General features: G+C 36.0%; 2 protein-coding genes and 2 long non-coding RNA genes across 6 annotated transcripts; 2 read left to right on the top strand and 2 right to left on the bottom strand.

The window, feature by feature from the left end:
* The first annotated feature begins 3,970 nt into the window (after positions 1-3,970).
* On the top strand, positions 3,971-7,235 carry LOC106441051. 2 transcript variants are annotated; one of them, XR_001287820.3, is made up of 8 exons: positions 3,971-4,376; positions 4,516-5,422; positions 5,506-5,536; positions 5,684-5,777; positions 5,855-5,926; positions 6,269-6,415; positions 6,510-6,668; positions 6,822-7,235. It is a non-coding gene; the product is annotated as an uncharacterized LOC106441051 (long non-coding RNA). The 2 variants fall into 2 exon arrangements; XR_002663850.2 differs by lacking the exon at positions 5,855-5,926 and having other exon boundaries at positions 3,974-4,376.
* A 188-nt stretch (positions 7,236-7,423) lies between these two features.
* Positions 7,424-8,986, bottom strand: LOC106381995. Its single transcript, XM_048777096.1, has 2 exons — positions 8,927-8,986; positions 7,424-8,668 (listed from the first exon to the last, which is right to left on the bottom strand). The coding sequence occupies exon 2, from the start codon at positions 8,666-8,668 to the stop codon at positions 7,424-7,426; it is 1,245 nt and encodes a 414-aa protein (XP_048633053.1). The 5' UTR covers positions 8,927-8,986.
* Positions 8,987-13,319: 4,333 nt separating this feature from the next.
* Positions 13,320-16,585, top strand: LOC106441052. 2 transcript variants are annotated; one of them, XR_007327255.1, is made up of 8 exons: positions 13,320-13,726; positions 13,866-14,772; positions 14,856-14,886; positions 15,034-15,127; positions 15,205-15,276; positions 15,619-15,765; positions 15,860-16,018; positions 16,172-16,585. It is a non-coding gene; the product is annotated as an uncharacterized LOC106441052 (long non-coding RNA). The 2 variants fall into 2 exon arrangements; XR_007327256.1 differs by lacking the exon at positions 15,205-15,276 and having other exon boundaries at positions 13,323-13,726.
* A 187-nt stretch (positions 16,586-16,772) lies between these two features.
* Positions 16,773-18,345, bottom strand: LOC106422403. The gene is made up of 2 exons (XM_048777095.1): positions 18,286-18,345; positions 16,773-18,017 (listed from the first exon to the last, which is right to left on the bottom strand). The coding sequence occupies exon 2, from the start codon at positions 18,015-18,017 to the stop codon at positions 16,773-16,775; it is 1,245 nt and encodes a 414-aa protein (XP_048633052.1). The 5' UTR covers positions 18,286-18,345.
* Between the last annotated feature and the right edge of the window lie 965 nt (positions 18,346-19,310).

The following is a 19,310-nucleotide window of genomic DNA, read 5'->3' as shown; positions in this document are numbered from 1 at the left end:
CGTCTGGTCGCTGCGATCAGTCGCTGAACGTGCGACCGGTAAACGAACAACGTTTAGTCGCTCAGGTTGGTCGCTGACGCTAGCACAACCACTCGGTGATCAACAGCTTTAGCAATCCACTTTCTGACATCAATATCACTAGAACATCCAGGACCAAGTTTGATAAGCAAGGTTGTTAAAACAGGCGCTTTGTGGAGTTCCATTGACTTATCAAAAAAACACCAACTAGTTTTCTTGCTCTCATCATCATCATCATTATCAACAACTTTATCATCGTCATCTTCATCACCATCAGAAAAGAAATCATACTCAAGTTTAGGCAGGATCGTCCAGATAAAGCGCCATCGTTTAGACAAAATCATGGTGGCAATTGCATCTTTAATCGGGACATGCAACAGTATTGTCACAAGCAGATCTTCTGGTAAAGCACTGATCCTGTCTTCATAAACCATCTCTTCAATTTTGGCGGCAGCCATCCCCACGAGGCAAAACCCTAGTAAAAGGATTCGGCGTCAAAAGAAACACAAGAAAATCGTCATCACGTAATATGCCTACTAGAAAGCATTATATATAATACGTCTGAATTAACTTTTTTAAATAAATTATAAATACTAAATTAACTTTTTCAAATAAATTATGAATGGGAAAATCCCATTAAAAACCTCCAAAGTGGTCATGCCTTCCACTTTAAACCTTCAAGCTTTAAACTTCCATAATAAACCTTCAAACTAATAACTTTCTTAACAAAAACCATGAGAATGGCTTATGTGTTTCTTTATTATTATGGTGGACAGAATTATAAACACAATTGACGTGATGATTAACTCTGTTTGTTTTATTTAAACATATATTTTATTAAATTTTGTCTTTTTAGTAAAAAAATGTCTTTCATTGCAGCGTAAGCAAATAAAATTTACCATAATAAACAATTAATATACTAAGAATATATCAACCAAGAATTATGTAAGAGTTTTGTTTTTTTGTCAGAAAAAAACATAATTTCTTTTTTCGGATTTTTAGGACTACTCTACACAATAAGCCAATTAGAAATTTAAAATTAATTTATTTATAAATTAAAATAAAGATATGTTTTGGTAACAAATTAATTAATTTTAATAAAATATATGCATTTTTATTAATAGAAAAATATATTTGAAGAGTAATATTTATTTTGTAATTTAATTACAACACTGCCATTTTGCAAATGTGTCCGCTCTCAATTCTTTTTAGTTAACTTATTTGAATACGCTTTCATTACTATAAAAATTACACATTATGCCACTAGCCTAAATAATTTCGTCCAACTGATACTCATACAAAGACGACAATAACTTCGTCCGACTAATTATCCTTCTTTTTGTGGTGATATTCAAAAAAATTTCATATGTTTACTTGTTTTATACTCTTACAAAACGACAATTTATTAGAATATACCAATTCGGTTCACTTTTTCTGAACGCACCAACACGGCAACACCATTATCAACTAATGGTTCTTCAGTGAATCCCATATACATTTGTACCTACAAAATGAAGATTAATAATTAATGTAGCTCATAGCCATTTTTCATAATCTAGATATTTTTGATATAGGTGCTTTACAAAGATTAGCCACTGTTTAGGATAGCATTTTTCAAAGTTCGACCCGCATTTTTCAAGGCCGGACGGGTTATATAACACATTCCACTAAAAACCGTTGGAAACATGTGCCAAAGCTAAGTTTAAAAAAAAAAAAAAAATCAAAGCTACACCATTGTATATAAGAAACATATACATGTCTATCAACGACTGTTTCAACAATTTCGGTTCACCCTCTGACATTAGTCGGAAAGTATTCTAAACTCGGGTCAGGCAGTGTGGTAGGCAATCCACTCTGTAGCACTAAGTGTGTTCCTCCCGAGACCGATCGGATCAGGCGATAGGGTTTATCAAAAAAGAAAATATTAGTTGTTCAATCTTTTATTATGGATGCATTACAATTTACGATGGTGAAACCCGGTAAAATGTAACATAGTTTAGTCTGGTTTAAAGTTTTACCAATTTCTGGTTTGTTTGATTCGCTTTTCTATTTTTCAATAGTCATTTACTTTGTCCTTATCATGCAATTAATAGAAGTACCTTAAGCTTTTGTTTAGTAACATAGATAGGAGTTAAAAGAAATAGCCATGTTTGGAAACATGGATAGCAGTAAGTTAGGAAAAAAATAATGGGTTTATACTATTAAAAAAATTAAAAATCCATTACATTATATTAAAAAATAATGAGTTTATGTTACTTGATATACATATTCAAATCAAAATAAGAAATTAAAATTGATTTATATCAAAAATTCATTCAAAAATATATATATATCCCCGGAAACTAAGCTCATACAAGAAAATCAAAAGTCTAAGAAACAGACCACCAATAAACGAAGCATTAAACGAGAAATTCTTTCAACAATGGCCCTCCACAACTCATTCGAGATTCACATTGGGAAGATAGTGACTTTTCACAATGGGAAGGGGTGGAATCATATGAACAATATGGTGATGATCAAGAAGAAGAGCATGATCGATACATTCCGGTGGGTGATAAGAGTGATGGAGAGTATGCGCCACTGTATTACTATGGAGATGGCAAGAGGAACTAGACTTCCATACTAGCATCATACAGGTATGTGTCTATGGTCTTTTTATGTTTTAGTCTTGTTGAATTGCTGGAATAAACAGAGAATCTGAGTGCATGTGTTCGCTAGATTATGAGTGTGGTTAAATTGTTTCAGTCTTTCTTTTGATGGGTCTCTCTAGAATGATGTGTGTCTTAATGAAAGGATTAAGAAATTGGATTTGAATGTGAACGTATGCTTTGTTTGCTTTGCAATGAGTCTGATATTATGTGTTTATGAGTATTGAATTGTTGGGTCTGTACACTTTTGTTCACTTGGGTCTGTACACTTTTGTTTTTGATTCTAGTTGCCTTCTATGATCAGGTTGCTCGTGGAGTGTTGTTTTAAGAGCCACAAAAGTTCTTACAGATTGACATTTTGCTCTCATTTGACAGGTTTTGATTGGATCATCTCTTGGAATCGGATGCATGAGGAATGAATTGTGTAGTTGGCTCAATTCTTAAAGCATGAGTAATGACTTGTGTTTCTCAAGCTTGTTATCTTTTGTTTTATCAAACTCAAACTTGTTATCTTTAAAACCTTGTTACCAATGCTTTTGAAACCTTGTTATCTTTCATTTTTTAGATTTAAATATCTTGAAACTTTATATCACATTATGTAATATGTGGGTTCTCATCTTCTAGATTTAAATATTTTGAAACTTTAATTACATTCTATAATGTTGGTTCTCATTTATGAATGTCAAAATGCAAATTTAAATATTTGAAACTTATAAATTTATGAATTTATGAATGTCAAAATGCAAATTTAAATAAAATTTTATTAATTTATATGAAAAAATTATAAATGTCAAAATGATAATTTTAAAATAATTTTAGTGTAAATATATTTTAGACTAAATAATAAAAATTAGTATAGTTAAAATTAATATCAAACATATGATTAAATCAAAGCAAAGGTATATATGTAATTTGTGTATCAAACTCATTTGGGTGGAAATGAAAAAAAAAGAAACAAACACAAAATTCATTCAAATGGTTCATTTAGATGGCTCATCTAGATGGAGAAACGAACAATCCCTAAAATCTGAATGAATCATCTGAATGGATCATACAAATGGATCATTTGAATGGAGATTACAAATGGAGAAACAAACAGGGTCTATTTAACAAAGTTATCAATGAAAACTCAGTTGGGAAAAAAAAATAGAGCTCGTGTGTGTTTTAGCTATTTCGTGAAGCTTTAGGAAGGAGAGAATACATGCCACCGTCACGTGACGGTACGGTAAGAGCATCAGTTAGAGCATGTTTATAGGCAGTCCTTAAGCTGGTATCTTAGGTTTAGTTGCATTAAAAATAAAAGAAAAACATGAATTAAACTAAGCTCCGTCCCTTAATTAAGGGAGCGAGGGCACGTCCCTTACGAGCCACGTGTCTATTGTTCATTGGATTGAGGAGAAGTAGGTCTGTCGGTTTGGTCTCTTTTCTTTTTTTCCTTCTTTTTCTTTTCCTTCGCTCCTCTCTGCGTTCGTCGATTTCTCTTCTTCAAGGAGCTTCTCCTCAACGAAACGTCGGCGCTCCCGGAGGCTTTTGTCGATGATGGAAATCAGCGTCCCCTCTATCAGTTTCTGTCTTCGACCAAAAAAAACGACGAGATCTAAAACTCGTGGTGGCTGTCGGAGACGAAGGAGAACGGTGACTGTTTCAAGCGAATCGAAAGGTCAAATCTTTCTCTCTACCAGACAAAACCCCCCAAGATTTTTTATAAAGGTAAAACCTTTGTCTTTGATCTTTTGAATTGGATATAACCGTTGTATTTGCTATGTTGAATTGGATAAACCGTTGTTTCAATTGGACAAAACCTTTCTATTTGCTCTGTTTTGATATTTTCCTGTCTTTGTGTCTTTAGATTGGAAGAACAAGAGGCATGCTAAAGTTAAGGGAGGATAAAGAAACGACAGAGTGATGGTTTCTCGGGCACCGTTGCATTGTCTTGTGATAGTATCTCAAACACATACCAATTGTTAATCAAGGTAAAAGCTATAGTTGAAGTGAAGTGGTGAAAGCACTGTGATTTGATAAATGGTGAAAGGTCTGTGATTTTCAGAAGAAGAGTATAGTTGTTGTTGTAGTCTTGTGTAGTCAGTCACGAGAGATGTAGTTGTTGTGTGTGTGTAGTGATGAGAAATGTATGTGTGTGTGTGTTCTCGTTGTAGTCTGGTGTCACAAGACACCCTTGTAATTCACGAGACACACTTGTAATTCATAAACAAACTTTATAAATCAGATACCATTCTTCTCTTTCTCAAAATATTGAAGTCTCCATCATCTTTCTTGTTTATCTCACATTCTTTATCTCCATTTTCTTAACTTGTGTTCTTATATACCATCATTAAGAAACAACCAATAAACCATTAAAATTGAAGGTCTCTTAACAAACTTTTTTATCTTAAATTTAATAGTTAAAAATTCACTAAGAACCACCTAAGGGTTTTACCAATAAACATGCTCTTAAATACAGTAGTAGTAGTATTTATTTACCACACAAACCATACACAGTTTCTATCAATTCTAATCTAACCCAAAAGTTTTTCAATTGTTCCACTGTAGCCCAGAGGATAAAACTTGGTCGTTTTGTCCTTAAACCCTGAGACGGAGTCCCCAAATCAGAGATCCAATTCCTTCTGGGCCTTCCAAATTTAGTAACGTTCTCCCCCAAATTCTGATCGGGGTTTTCTATTAATTTTTATCATTTATCAACACTGAACCTTTCGCTATCGGTCAATTTGAAGGAGGTTGGTCTTGCCTAATCTAAGGTATGAAATGATTACTATTTGTTATTTGACTTCAATCGTTATTTCTCATCAATGATTGGTTTTATTCTGTTGCTCTCTGGAAGTACTGAAGCTTGGGCTAGTCTCTTTCTTCAGGTACGTTTTTGCTCTATACTATAGAGTCTATACTAGGCTCCTTTTATGGCTTTGTGTATGTTGAAGATGGATATCTATAATAGCTCCACTACTTGTTCATATGTTATCAGTCACGAAACACACTTTGATATCCTTTGTTTTTGTTAGTCTTGTAACATGGATGAAGCAGCATAATGGAGTGGATGATATGAGTAAGCTGACTTACAATCTACAGAGGAGATACGCTCTCAATGATATCAACGTGAGTTTTTGCTTTGGAGGTTATCAGTATGACTTTGGAGTTTCTTGTTGTGATCTAAGACATGGTTCCACATGAAGTAGATTCAGTTTTTAGCTCATGTACAAGTTTTGGGTGTGTTGAAGACTGAAGACTTCAAATTTAGCTGTGAGGTATGCATTTAGGTCTGTTATCTTTGGATAATCAGTCTTGTATAATCATAGCCCACTTTTTGCTAGTTTGTCAACCTGCCCTGTGAATTATAAAGGCTGAATTTTCTCTCTGAAGGGGAGCTTCGTTTCCTTATGTAGTTGGCGAAAGCAATTATGTTACACATGTTTTTTTCACTCTGCTAGATCCCTTTGATGTGAATCCTGGCTTCCCCATTTGAATATTTTTGTCGCCGCTTGGTGTTTTTTCGCTCATTTGGAACTATTTGTGGTATAGTAACTTCAGTATCATTCTTGTTCCTGACTGTTGTATCTTCTTACAACTACGCACTATTTCTTTTGCAGACATACACTGGAAGCATTCTGATCGCTGTTAATCCCGTTTAAAAAGCTTCCACATCGCTACAACGGGTACATGATGGAGCAGTACAAGGGAGCACCATTCGGTGAGCTCAGTTCTCATGTTTCTGCAGTTTCTGAAGTTGCATGCAGGTGGTTCACCCTTTTCCCTTACTTGTGCTGACATTTTTACCTGTTACTCTCTGTCACGTTAATCAACTAACCGCATGTATGTTTCATAATTCAGAGCAATTATTGGCGACAGTCGAAGTCAGTCTCTATACTCGTTAGCGGTGAAAGTGGAGCTGGAAAAACTGAGACTACTAAACTAATCATGCAGTATCTTACATATGTTGGGGGACGTGCTGCTGAAGATAATAGAAGTGTTGAGCAGCAAGTCCTTGAAGTAAGATTTTGCTCACACAATTTGTAGCTTTTATCTTTGCTCAAAGATGTTTTTTTACTTACCCTCTGGTATCTATTTGCAAATAAATTCTAGGCGATCATATCTGACTTTCTTTGTTGCGAGTGATATAATCTAAGTATTCCTTTTCTGCAGTCAAACCCTCTCTTGGAAGCATTTGGGAATGCGGAAACAGTTAGAAACGATAATTCCAGGTGGGTTATGGAAATTTTGTTTGGCCCTGTTCGTTTCGTGGTCGCCAGCGTCAGCGACCAGAGTCAGCGACCAGCGACTGCGACATGATGTCGCTGATAGTTGTTCGTTTGAAGGTCGCGCGATTGATCGCAGCGGTTGTCGCTATGTTGTTCGTTTCTATGTCGCGCGATTGATCGCAGCGGTTGTCGCTATGCTGTTCGTTTCTGTATCGCTGGCGATCAAATATTTACTTTTGACATACATTTGCTCTTGTGTACTTAGGTTTCGTCAAAAACGTGGCTAAATCATTAAAACTGTAAAGTGTAATAAATCACACCATGGATGCAATATGTTTAATCGTTTCAGTTTCTTATATTTTTCCTTGTACAAGTTCACTTTTGTTTATGAGTTGTCACATTAATAAACTATAACTCTAATTAAAAAGTCTACACTTGAATATTATTCCTTGTAACTTAGAATATTGAAAAAGTCTAAATAATAAAAAAAAAGTGATCATACGAGTAACTTATAATAATAATCAGTACAAACTCAAATCAAATAAACTAGTAAGGTAATCGATATCCTCTACTCAACTCATTACCAATACGATCACGTAAACCTTCCATGGCTCTATCACCAGTCGGCTCATATGGAATATGTCCACCATGACCATCACCATCTTCTTCTTCTTCTTCATCTTCATCTTCATCTTCATCTTCCTCTTCATCTCTTTCTTCTTCATCATTATCACCATGAGTATGATATTCTTCTCTTCTCTGCCAATGCACAAAATCATTATCTTCTCGATGTGAATCACGTATGAAGTTGTGTAGAGCCATCGTTGCCGTCACTAGCTTTATCCATTTGATCAAACCATATTTTGGATGCCTACGGTCAAGAATCCTCCATTTTGCTTTCCACACTCCAAATGTCCGCTCAATCACTGATCGCAAGCTTGAATGTCTCCGGTTGAACACCTCTCGAGTGTTCGTTGGTGGTCCTCCTCTGTTGAACTGATCGAGATGATATCGAACTCTACGATACGGACCAAGATACCCTGTTCTTGTGGGATATCCAGCATCAACCAAATAATACTTTCCATTTGGCGGATGTGGAAAAAAAGGCTCATTCCTCGCACAATAAGTTAATACCTTTGTGTCATGAGCTCTACCCGGCACACCCACATAAGCATATATGAACTTCATATCAAAGTTACATATAGCAAGGACATTCATGGTTGGCTCCTGTTTTCTGCCCCTGTATGCTTCTGCATTTCGCTTAGGAGGACGGACTGAGATATGAGTTCCATCCAATGCTCCAATACAGTCTTTAAAAAATGGCCAGTATCGATCATCATTTCTCAAAGCAGGACATACTCTTGTGAACTCACCATCTTCTGGTTTTAGTGCATCTGCAGCAAATTTCAAGAGAGCACTTAAAACCTCACCAAGTTTCCTTTTGACTGTATCCAACGAACGCTGATATCTTTGTGCAATAACCCGTACTGTCTTATCTTGACCCACCACTTCAAGGAACATTGCAACCGCTTCTTCAATATAGACATTTTGCGTCTCTTGTAACCCATATCTCGTTGCTAACATTTTACACAGATCTTGAAATGTCCTCTGATTCATGCGAAGAATATCATAGCACTGTTGATCTGACCCGTGCATAAGCTGCTGAACATGATTCCATCCAGCACCTCGATCTGTTCTATGAAGCAATCTCTCTGGCTTAAGCATATCAACTTCATGCTCTTCCTCATAATCATCATCCTCATCATCATCATCCAAGTACCACCTAACCATCTGCAAAGCATTAAAATCACATATATATATAAGTTGATGTTGGTCACATTAAAAAACAGAGATTTGATAATCAAAATCTTGAATCTAAAAGTAACCCATATCAAGAATCAAAAAACCCAACATCCAACTTAATTAATCTAAAGGTTCCATTATTCTAACACAAAACGCTAAGAGAGAAAGAAGAGAGAGAGAGAGAGAGAGAGAGAGAGAGAGAGAGAGAGAGAGAGAGAGAGAGAGAGAGAGAGAGAGGGGACTGACCTTTAAGAGAGCTAAGGCGTGAGAGATGGTGGAGAGAAGCGTGAGAGATGGTGGAGAGAGATCGTGAGAGATGGTGAAGAGAGGTGTGAGAGATGGAGATGAGAGATCGTGAGAGATGGTGAAGAGAGGTGTGAGAGAGGCGTGAGAGATGGTGAAGGGAGAGAGAGAGAGCCGAGGCCTGAGAGATCGTGAGAGATGGTGAAGAGAGAGAGAGAGAGAGAGAGAGAGAGAGAGAGAGAGAGAGAGAGAGAGAGAGAGAGAGAGAGATTTTAGGATTTAGGTTTAATGGTATTGTTTTGTAATTTTGAAGATAGATTGAGGGTATTTTTGTATTTTGAGTTTTTTTTTTTTTTCTGATCGCAGGTTTTGGTCGCAAACGCTGAATTTCTCGGCGATCAAAATTTTTAATCGCGGGTCGCTAGCGTCTGGTCGCTGCGATCAGTCGCTGAACGTGCGACCGGTAAACGAACAACGTTTAGTCGCTCAGGTTGGTCGCTGACGCTAGCACAACCACTCGGTGATCAACAGCTTTAGCAATCCACTTTCTGACATCAATATCACTAGAACATCCAGGACCAAGTTTGATAAGCAAGGTTGTTAAAACAGGCGCTTTGTGGAGTTCCATTGACTTATCAAAAAAACACCAACTAGTTTTCTTGCTCTCATCATCATCATCATTATCAACAACTTTATCATCGTCATCTTCATCACCATCAGAAAAGAAATCATACTCAAGTTTAGGCAGGATCGTCCAGATAAAGCGCCATCGTTTAGACAAAATCATGGTGGCAATTGCATCTTTAATCGGGACATGCAACAGTATTGTCACAAGCAGATCTTCTGGTAAAGCACTGATCCTGTCTTCATAAACCATCTCTTCAATTTTGGCGGCAGCCATCCCCACGAGGCAAAACCCTAGTAAAAGGATTCGGCGTCAAAAGAAACACAAGAAAATCGTCATCACGTAATATGCCTACTAGAAAGCATTATATATAATACGTCTGAATTAACTTTTTTAAATAAATTATAAATACTAAATTAACTTTTTCAAATAAATTATGAATGGGAAAATCCCATTAAAAACCTCCAAAGTGGTCATGCCTTCCACTTTAAACCTTCAAGCTTTAAACTTCCATAATAAACCTTCAAACTAATAACTTTCTTAACAAAAACCATGAGAATGGCTTATGTGTTTCTTTATTATTATGGTGGACAGAATTATAAACACAATTGACGTGATGATTAACTCTGTTTGTTTTATTTAAACATATATTTTATTAAATTTTGTCTTTTTAGTAAAAAAAATGTCTTTCATTGCAGCGTAAGCAAATAAAATTTACCATAATAAACAATTAATATACTAAGAATATATCAACCAAGAATTATGTAAGAGTTTTGTTTTTTTGTCAGAAAAAAACATAATTTCTTTTTTCGGATTTTTAGGACTACTCTACACAATAAGCCAATTAGAAATTTAAAATTAATTTATTTATAAATTAAAATAAAGATATGTTTTGGTAACAAATTAATTAATTTTAATAAAATATATGCATTTTTATTAATAGAAAAATATATTTGAAGAGTAATATTTATTTTGTAATTTAATTACAACACTGCCATTTTGCAAATGTGTCCGCTCTCAATTCTTTTTAGTTAACTTATTTGAATACGCTTTCATTACTATAAAAATTACACATTATGCCACTAGCCTAAATAATTTCGTCCAACTGATACTCATACAAAGACGACAATAACTTCGTCCGACTAATTATCCTTCTTTTTGTGGTGATATTCAAAAAAATTTCATATGTTTACTTGTTTTATACTCTTACAAAACGACAATTTATTAGAATATACCAATTCGGTTCACTTTTTCTGAACGCACCAACACGGCAACACCATTATCAACTAATGGTTCTTCAGTGAATCCCATATACATTTGTACCTACAAAATGAAGATTAATAATTAATGTAGCTCATAGCCATTTTTCATAATCTAGATATTTTTGATATAGGTGCTTTACAAAGATTAGCCACTGTTTAGGATAGCATTTTTCAAAGTTCGACCCGCATTTTTCAAGGCCGGACGGGTTATATAACACATTCCACTAAAAACCGTTGGAAACATGTGCCAAAGCTAAGTTTAAAAAAAAAAAAAAAATCAAAGCTACACCATTGTATATAAGAAACATATACATGTCTATCAACGACTGTTTCAACAATTTCGGTTCACCCTCTGACATTAGTCGGAAAGTATTCTAAACTCGGGTCAGGCAGTGTGGTAGGCAATCCACTCTGTAGCACTAAGTGTGTTCCTCCCGAGACCGATCGGATCAGGCGATAGGGTTTATCAAAAAAGAAAATATTAGTTGTTCAATCTTTTATTATGGATGCATTACAATTTACGATGGTGAAACCCGGTAAAATGTAACATAGTTTAGTCTGGTTTAAAGTTTTACCAATTTCTGGTTTGTTTGATTCGCTTTTCTATTTTTCAATAGTCATTTACTTTGTCCTTATCATGCAATTAATAGAAGTACCTTAAGCTTTTGTTTAGTAACATAGATAGGAGTTAAAAGAAATAGCCATGTTTGGAAACATGGATAGCAGTAAGTTAGGAAAAAAATTAATGGGTTTATACTATTAAAAAAATTAAAAATCCATTACATTATATTAAAAAATAATGAGTTTATGTTACTTGATATACATATTCAAATCAAAATAAGAAATTAAAATTGATTTATATCAAAAATTCATTCAAAAATATATATATATCCCCGGAAACTAAGCTCATACAAGAAAATCAAAAGTCTAAGAAACAGACCACCAATAAACGAAGCATTAAACGAGAAATTCTTTCAACAATGGCCCTCCACAACTCATTCGAGATTCACATTGGGAAGATAGTGACTTTTCACAATGGGAAGGGGTGGAATCATATGAACAATATGGTGATGATCAAGAAGAAGAGCATGATCGATACATTCCGGTGGGTGATAAGAGTGATGGAGAGTATGCGCCACTGTATTACTATGGAGATGGCAAGAGGAACTAGACTTCCATACTAGCATCATACAGGTATGTGTCTATGGTCTTTTTATGTTTTAGTCTTGTTGAATTGCTGGAATAAACAGAGAATCTGAGTGCATGTGTTCGCTAGATTATGAGTGTGGTTAAATTGTTTCAGTCTTTCTTTTGATGGGTCTCTCTAGAATGATGTGTGTCTTAATGAAAGGATTAAGAAATTGGATTTGAATGTGAACGTATGCTTTGTTTGCTTTGCAATGAGTCTGATATTATGTGTTTATGAGTATTGAATTGTTGGGTCTGTACACTTTTGTTCACTTGGGTCTGTACACTTTTGTTTTTGATTCTAGTTGCCTTCTATGATCAGGTTGCTCGTGGAGTGTTGTTTTAAGAGCCACAAAAGTTCTTACAGATTGACATTTTGCTCTCATTTGACAGGTTTTGATTGGATCATCTCTTGGAATCGGATGCATGAGGAATGAATTGTGTAGTTGGCTCAATTCTTAAAGCATGAGTAATGACTTGTGTTTCTCAAGCTTGTTATCTTTTGTTTTATCAAACTCAAACTTGTTATCTTTAAAACCTTGTTACCAATGCTTTTGAAACCTTGTTATCTTTCATTTTTTAGATTTAAATATCTTGAAACTTTATATCACATTATGTAATATGTGGGTTCTCATCTTCTAGATTTAAATATTTTGAAACTTTAATTACATTCTATAATGTTGGTTCTCATTTATGAATGTCAAAATGCAAATTTAAATATTTGAAACTTATAAATTTATGAATTTATGAATGTCAAAATGCAAATTTAAATAAAATTTTATTAATTTATATGAAAAAATTATAAATGTCAAAATGATAATTTTAAAATAATTTTAGTGTAAATATATTTTAGACTAAATAATAAAAATTAGTATAGTTAAAATTAATATCAAACATATGATTAAATCAAAGCAAAGGTATATATGTAATTTGTGTATCAAACTCATTTGGGTGGAAATGAAAAAAAAAGAAACAAACACAAAATTCATTCAAATGGTTCATTTAGATGGCTCATCTAGATGGAGAAACGAACAATCCCTAAAATCTGAATGAATCATCTGAATGGATCATACAAATGGATCATTTGAATGGAGATTACAAATGGAGAAACAAACAGGGTCTATTTAACAAAGTTATCAATGAAAACTCAGTTGGGAAAAAAAAATAGAGCTCGTGTGTGTTTTAGCTATTTCGTGAAGCTTTAGGAAGGAGAGAATACATGCCACCGTCACGTGACGGTACGGTAAGAGCATCAGTTAGAGCATGTTTATAGGCAGTCCTTAAGCTGGTATCTTAGGTTTAGTTGCATTAAAAATAAAAGAAAAACATGAATTAAACTAAGCTCCGTCCCTTAATTAAGGGAGCGAGGGCACGTCCCTTACGAGCCACGTGTCTATTGTTCATTGGATTGAGGAGAAGTAGGTCTGTCGGTTTGGTCTCTTTTCTTTTTTTCCTTCTTTTTCTTTTCCTTCGCTCCTCTCTGCGTTCGTCGATTTCTCTTCTTCAAGGAGCTTCTCCTCAACGAAACGTCGGCGCTCCCGGAGGCTTTTGTCGATGATGGAAATCAGCGTCCCCTCTATCAGTTTCTGTCTTCGACCAAAAAAAACGACGAGATCTAAAACTCGTGGTGGCTGTCGGAGACGAAGGAGAACGGTGACTGTTTCAAGCGAATCGAAAGGTCAAATCTTTCTCTCTACCAGACAAAACCCCCCAAGATTTTTTATAAAGGTAAAACCTTTGTCTTTGATCTTTTGAATTGGATATAACCGTTGTATTTGCTATGTTGAATTGGATAAACCGTTGTTTCAATTGGACAAAACCTTTCTATTTGCTCTGTTTTGATATTTTCCTGTCTTTGTGTCTTTAGATTGGAAGAACAAGAGGCATGCTAAAGTTAAGGGAGGATAAAGAAACGACAGAGTGATGGTTTCTCGGGCACCGTTGCATTGTCTTGTGATAGTATCTCAAACACATACCAATTGTTAATCAAGGTAAAAGCTATAGTTGAAGTGAAGTGGTGAAAGCACTGTGATTTGATAAATGGTGAAAGGTCTGTGATTTTCAGAAGAAGAGTATAGTTGTTGTTGTAGTCTTGTGTAGTCAGTCACGAGAGATGTAGTTGTTGTGTGTGTGTAGTGATGAGAAATGTATGTGTGTGTGTGTTCTCGTTGTAGTCTGGTGTCACAAGACACCCTTGTAATTCACGAGACACACTTGTAATTCATAAACAAACTTTATAAATCAGATACCATTCTTCTCTTTCTCAAAATATTGAAGTCTCCATCATCTTTCTTGTTTATCTCACATTCTTTATCTCCATTTTCTTAACTTGTGTTCTTATATACCATCATTAAGAAACAACCAATAAACCATTAAAATTGAAGGTCTCTTAACAAACTTTTTTATCTTAAATTTAATAGTTAAAAATTCACTAAGAACCACCTAAGGGTTTTACCAATAAACATGCTCTTAAATACAGTAGTAGTAGTATTTATTTACCACACAAACCATACACAGTTTCTATCAATTCTAATCTAACCCAAAAGTTTTTCAATTGTTCCACTGTAGCCCAGAGGATAAAACTTGGTCGTTTTGTCCTTAAACCCTGAGACGGAGTCCCCAAATCAGAGATCCAATTCCTTCTGGGCCTTCCAAATTTAGTAACGTTCTCCCCCAAATTCTGATCGGGGTTTTCTATTAATTTTTATCATTTATCAACACTGAACCTTTCGCTATCGGTCAATTTGAAGGAGGTTGGTCTTGCCTAATCTAAGGTATGAAATGATTACTATTTGTTATTTGACTTCAATCGTTATTTCTCATCAATGATTGGTTTTATTCTGTTGCTCTCTGGAAGTACTGAAGCTTGGGCTAGTCTCTTTCTTCAGGTACGTTTTTGCTCTATACTATAGAGTCTATACTAGGCTCCTTTTATGGCTTTGTGTATGTTGAAGATGGATATCTATAATAGCTCCACTACTTGTTCATATGTTATCAGTCACGAAACACACTTTGATATCCTTTGTTTTTGTTAGTCTTGTAACATGGATGAAGCAGCATAATGGAGTGGATGATATGAGTAAGCTGACTTACAATCTACAGAGGAGATACGCTCTCAATGATATCAACGTGAGTTTTTGCTTTGGAGGTTATCAGTATGACTTTGGAGTTTCTTGTTGTGATCTAAGACATGGTTCCACATGAAGTAGATTCAGTTTTTAGCTCATGTACAAGTTTTGGGTGTGTTGAAGACTGAAGACTTCAAATTTAGCTGTGAGGTATGCATTTAGGTCTGTTATCTTTGGATAATCAGTCTTGTATAATCATAGCCCACTTTTTGCTAGTTTGTCAACCTGCCCTGTGAATTATAAAGGCTGAATTTTCTCTCTGAAGGGGAGCTTCGTTTCCTTATGTAGTTGGCGAAAGCAATTATGTTACACATGTTTTTTTCACTCTGCTAGATCCCTTTGATGTGAATCCTGGCTTCCCCATTTGAATATTTTTGTCGCCGCTTGGTGTTTTTTCGCTCATTTGGAACTATTTGTGGTATAGTAACTTCAGTATCATTCTTGTTCCTGACTGTTGTATCTTCTTACAACTACGCACTATTTCTTTTGCAGACATACACTGGAAGCATTCTGATCGCTGTTAATCCCGTTTAAAAAGCTTCCACATCGCTACAACGGGTACATGATGGAGCAGTACAAGGGAGCACCATTCGGTGAGCTCAGTTCTCATGTTTCTGCAGTTTCTGAAGTTGCATGCAGGTGGTTCACCCTTTTCCCTTACTTGTGCTGACATTTTTACCTGTTACTCTCTGTCACGTTAATCAACTAACCGCATGTATGTTTCATAATTCAGAGCAATTATTGGCGACAGTCGAAGTCAGTCTCTATACTCGTTAGCGGTGAAAGTGGAGCTGGAAAAACTGAGACTACTAAACTAATCATGCAGTATCTTACATATGTTGGGGGACGTGCTGCTGAAGATAATAGAAGTGTTGAGCAGCAAGTCCTTGAAGTAAGATTTTGCTCACACAATTTGTAGCTTTTATCTTTGCTCAAAGATGTTTTTTTACTTACCCTCTGGTATCTATTTGCAAATAAATTCTAGGCGATCATATCTGACTTTCTTTGTTGCGAGTGATATAATCTAAGTATTCCTTTTCTGCAGTCAAACCCTCTCTTGGAAGCATTTGGGAATGCGGAAACAGTTAGAAACGATAATTCCAGGTGGGTTATGGAAATTTTGTTTGGCCCTGTTCGTTTCGTGGTCGCCAGCGTCAGCGACCAGAGTCAGCGACCAGCGACTGCGACATGATGTCGCTGATAGTTGTTCGTTTGAAGGTCGCGCGATTGATCGCAGCGGTTGTCGCTATGTTGTTCGTTTCTATGTCGCGCGATTGATCGCAGCGGTTGTCGCTATGCTGTTCGTTTCTGTATCGCTGGCGATCAAATATTTACTTTTGACATACATTTGCTCTTGTGTACTTAGGTTTCGTCAAAAACGTGGCTAAATCATTAAAACTGTAAAGTGTAATAAATCACACCATGGATGCAATATGTTTAATCGTTTCAGTTTCTTATATTTTTCTTGTACAAGTTCACTTTTGTTTATGAGTTGTCACATTAATAAACTATAACTCTAATTAAAAAGTCTACACTTGAATATTATTCCTTGTAACTTAGAATATTGAAAAAGTCTAAATAATAAAAAAAAAGTGATCATACGAGTAACTTATAATAATAATCAGTACAAACTCAAATCAAATAAACTAGTAAGGTAATCGATATCCTCTACTCAACTCATTACCAATACGATCACGTAAACCTTCCATGGCTCTATCACCAGTCGGCTCATATGGAATATGTCCACCATGACCATCACCATCTTCTTCTTCTTCTTCATCTTCATCTTCATCTTCATCTTCCTCTTCATCTCTTTCTTCTTCATCATTATCACCATGAGTATGATATTCTTCTCTTCTCTGCCAATGCACAAAATCATTATCTTCTCGATGTGAATCACGTATGAAGTTGTGTAGAGCCATCGTTGCCGTCACTAGCTTTATCCATTTGATCAAACCATATTTTGGATGCCTACGGTCAAGAATCCTCCATTTTGCTTTCCACACTCCAAATGTCCGCTCAATCACTGATCGCAAGCTTGAATGTCTCCGGTTGAACACCTCTCGAGTGTTCGTTGGTGGTCCTCCTCTGTTGAACTGATCGAGATGATATCGAACTCTACGATACGGACCAAGATACCCTGTTCTTGTGGGATATCCAGCATCAACCAAATAATACTTTCCATTTGGCGGATGTGGAAAAAAAGGCTCATTCCTCGCACAATAAGTTAATACCTTTGTGTCATGAGCTCTACCCGGCACACCCACATAAGCATATATGAACTTCATATCAAAGTTACATATAGCAAGGACATTCATGGTTGGCTCCTGTTTTCTGCCCCTGTATGCTTCTGCATTTCGCTTAGGAGGACGGACTGAGATATGAGTTCCATCCAATGCTCCAATACAGTCTTTAAAAAATGGCCAGTATCGATCATCATTTCTCAAAGCAGGACATACTCTTGTGAACTCACCATCTTCTGGTTTTAGTGCATCTGCAGCAAATTTCAAGAGAGCACTTAAAACCTCACCAAGTTTCCTTTTGACTGTATCCAACGAACGCTGATATCTTTGTGCAATAACCCGTACTGTCTTATCTTGACCCACCACTTCAAGGAACATTGCAACCGCTTCTTCAATATAGACATTTTGCGTCTCTTGTAACCCATATCTCGTTGCTAACATTTTACACAGATCTTGAAATGTCCTCTGATTCATGCGAAGAATATCATAGCACTGTTGATCTGACCCGTGCATAAGCTGCTGAACATGATTCCATCCAGCACCTCGATCTGTTCTATGAAGCAATCTCTCTGGCTTAAGCATATCAACTTCATGCTCTTCCTCATAATCATCATCCTCATCATCATCATCCAAGTACCACCTAACCATCTGCAAAGCATTAAAATCACATATATATATAAGTTGATGTTGGTCACATTAAAAAACAGAGATTTGATAATCAAAATCTTGAATCTAAAAGTAACCCATATCAAGAATCAAAAAACCCAACATCCAACTTAATTAATCTAAAGGTTCCATTATTCTAACACAAAACGCTAAGAGAGAAAGAGAGAGAGAGAGAGAGAGAGAGAGAGAGAGAGAGAGAGAGAGAGAGAGAGAGAGAGAGAGAGAGAGAGAGAGAGAGAGAGGGACTGACCTTTAAGAGAGCTAAGGCGTGAGAGATGGTGGAGAGAAGCGTGAGAGATGGTGGAGAGAGATCGTGAGAGATGGTGAAGAGAGGTGTGAGAGATGGAGATGAGAGATCGTGAGAGATGGTGAAGAGAGGTGTGAGAGAGGCGTGAGAGATGGTGAAGGGAGAGAGAGAGAGCCGAGGCCTGAGAGATCGTGAGAGATGGTGAAGAGAGAGAGAGAGAGAGAGAGAGAGAGAGAGAGAGAGAAGAGAGGCGAGAGAGATTTTAGGATTTAGGTTTAATGGTATTGTTTTGTAATTTTGAAGATAGATTGAGGGTATTTTTGTATTTTGAGTTTTTTTTTTTTTTCTGATCGCAGGTTTTGGTCGCAAACGCTGAATTTCTCGGCGATCAAAATTTTTAATCGCGGGTCGCTAGCGTCTGGTCGCTGCGATCAGTCGCTGAACGTGCGACCGGTAAACGAACAACGTTTAGTCGCTCAGGTTGGTCGCTGACGCTAGCGACCTCCAAACGAACAGGGCCTTTATCTTTTTTTTTTAATTTTTAGATGAGAACTGAGGGGTGTTTCTCTAATTGCTATTATGTCATTTCTCAGCAATTTATTGAAATCTTATTTTGCAAAAAAAAAAAAAATGCATATGGCATTTTTAGCTGCAGTTATCGTGTGTGTTGCCCCTAAAGTTTTCAGTTACATTTTAACATTCCTAAATTTGATGGACTTACTGACCAAACTACTGACATTTTACAGGAAGCACCAGAAGGATCTTTCATTTTGCTTCGGATGTGCTCACAACCCAACTGGAACAGACCCAACACCAGAACAATGGGCGAAAATAGCTGATGTCTTTTCATGTAAAAACGTTTTTTTGGATGAATACAATTTAACATTTATTCAAAAAAAAAAAAAATAGCTGAAGTCATTCAGGAAAAGAACCATATACCGTTTTTCGATGTTGCATAGCAGGTAGGTGGTATGAAATTCCTACACTTATGAGTAGAGTTAACTTGTTTTTGATGCTACTACATACAC

The sequence above is a fragment of the Brassica napus genome, chromosome A3 (genome assembly GCF_020379485.1).
Source record: "Brassica napus cultivar Da-Ae chromosome A3, Da-Ae, whole genome shotgun sequence".
Classification (NCBI taxonomy): domain Eukaryota; kingdom Viridiplantae; phylum Streptophyta; class Magnoliopsida; order Brassicales; family Brassicaceae; genus Brassica; species Brassica napus.
This window is presented reverse-complemented; position numbering and strand designations above follow the sequence as displayed.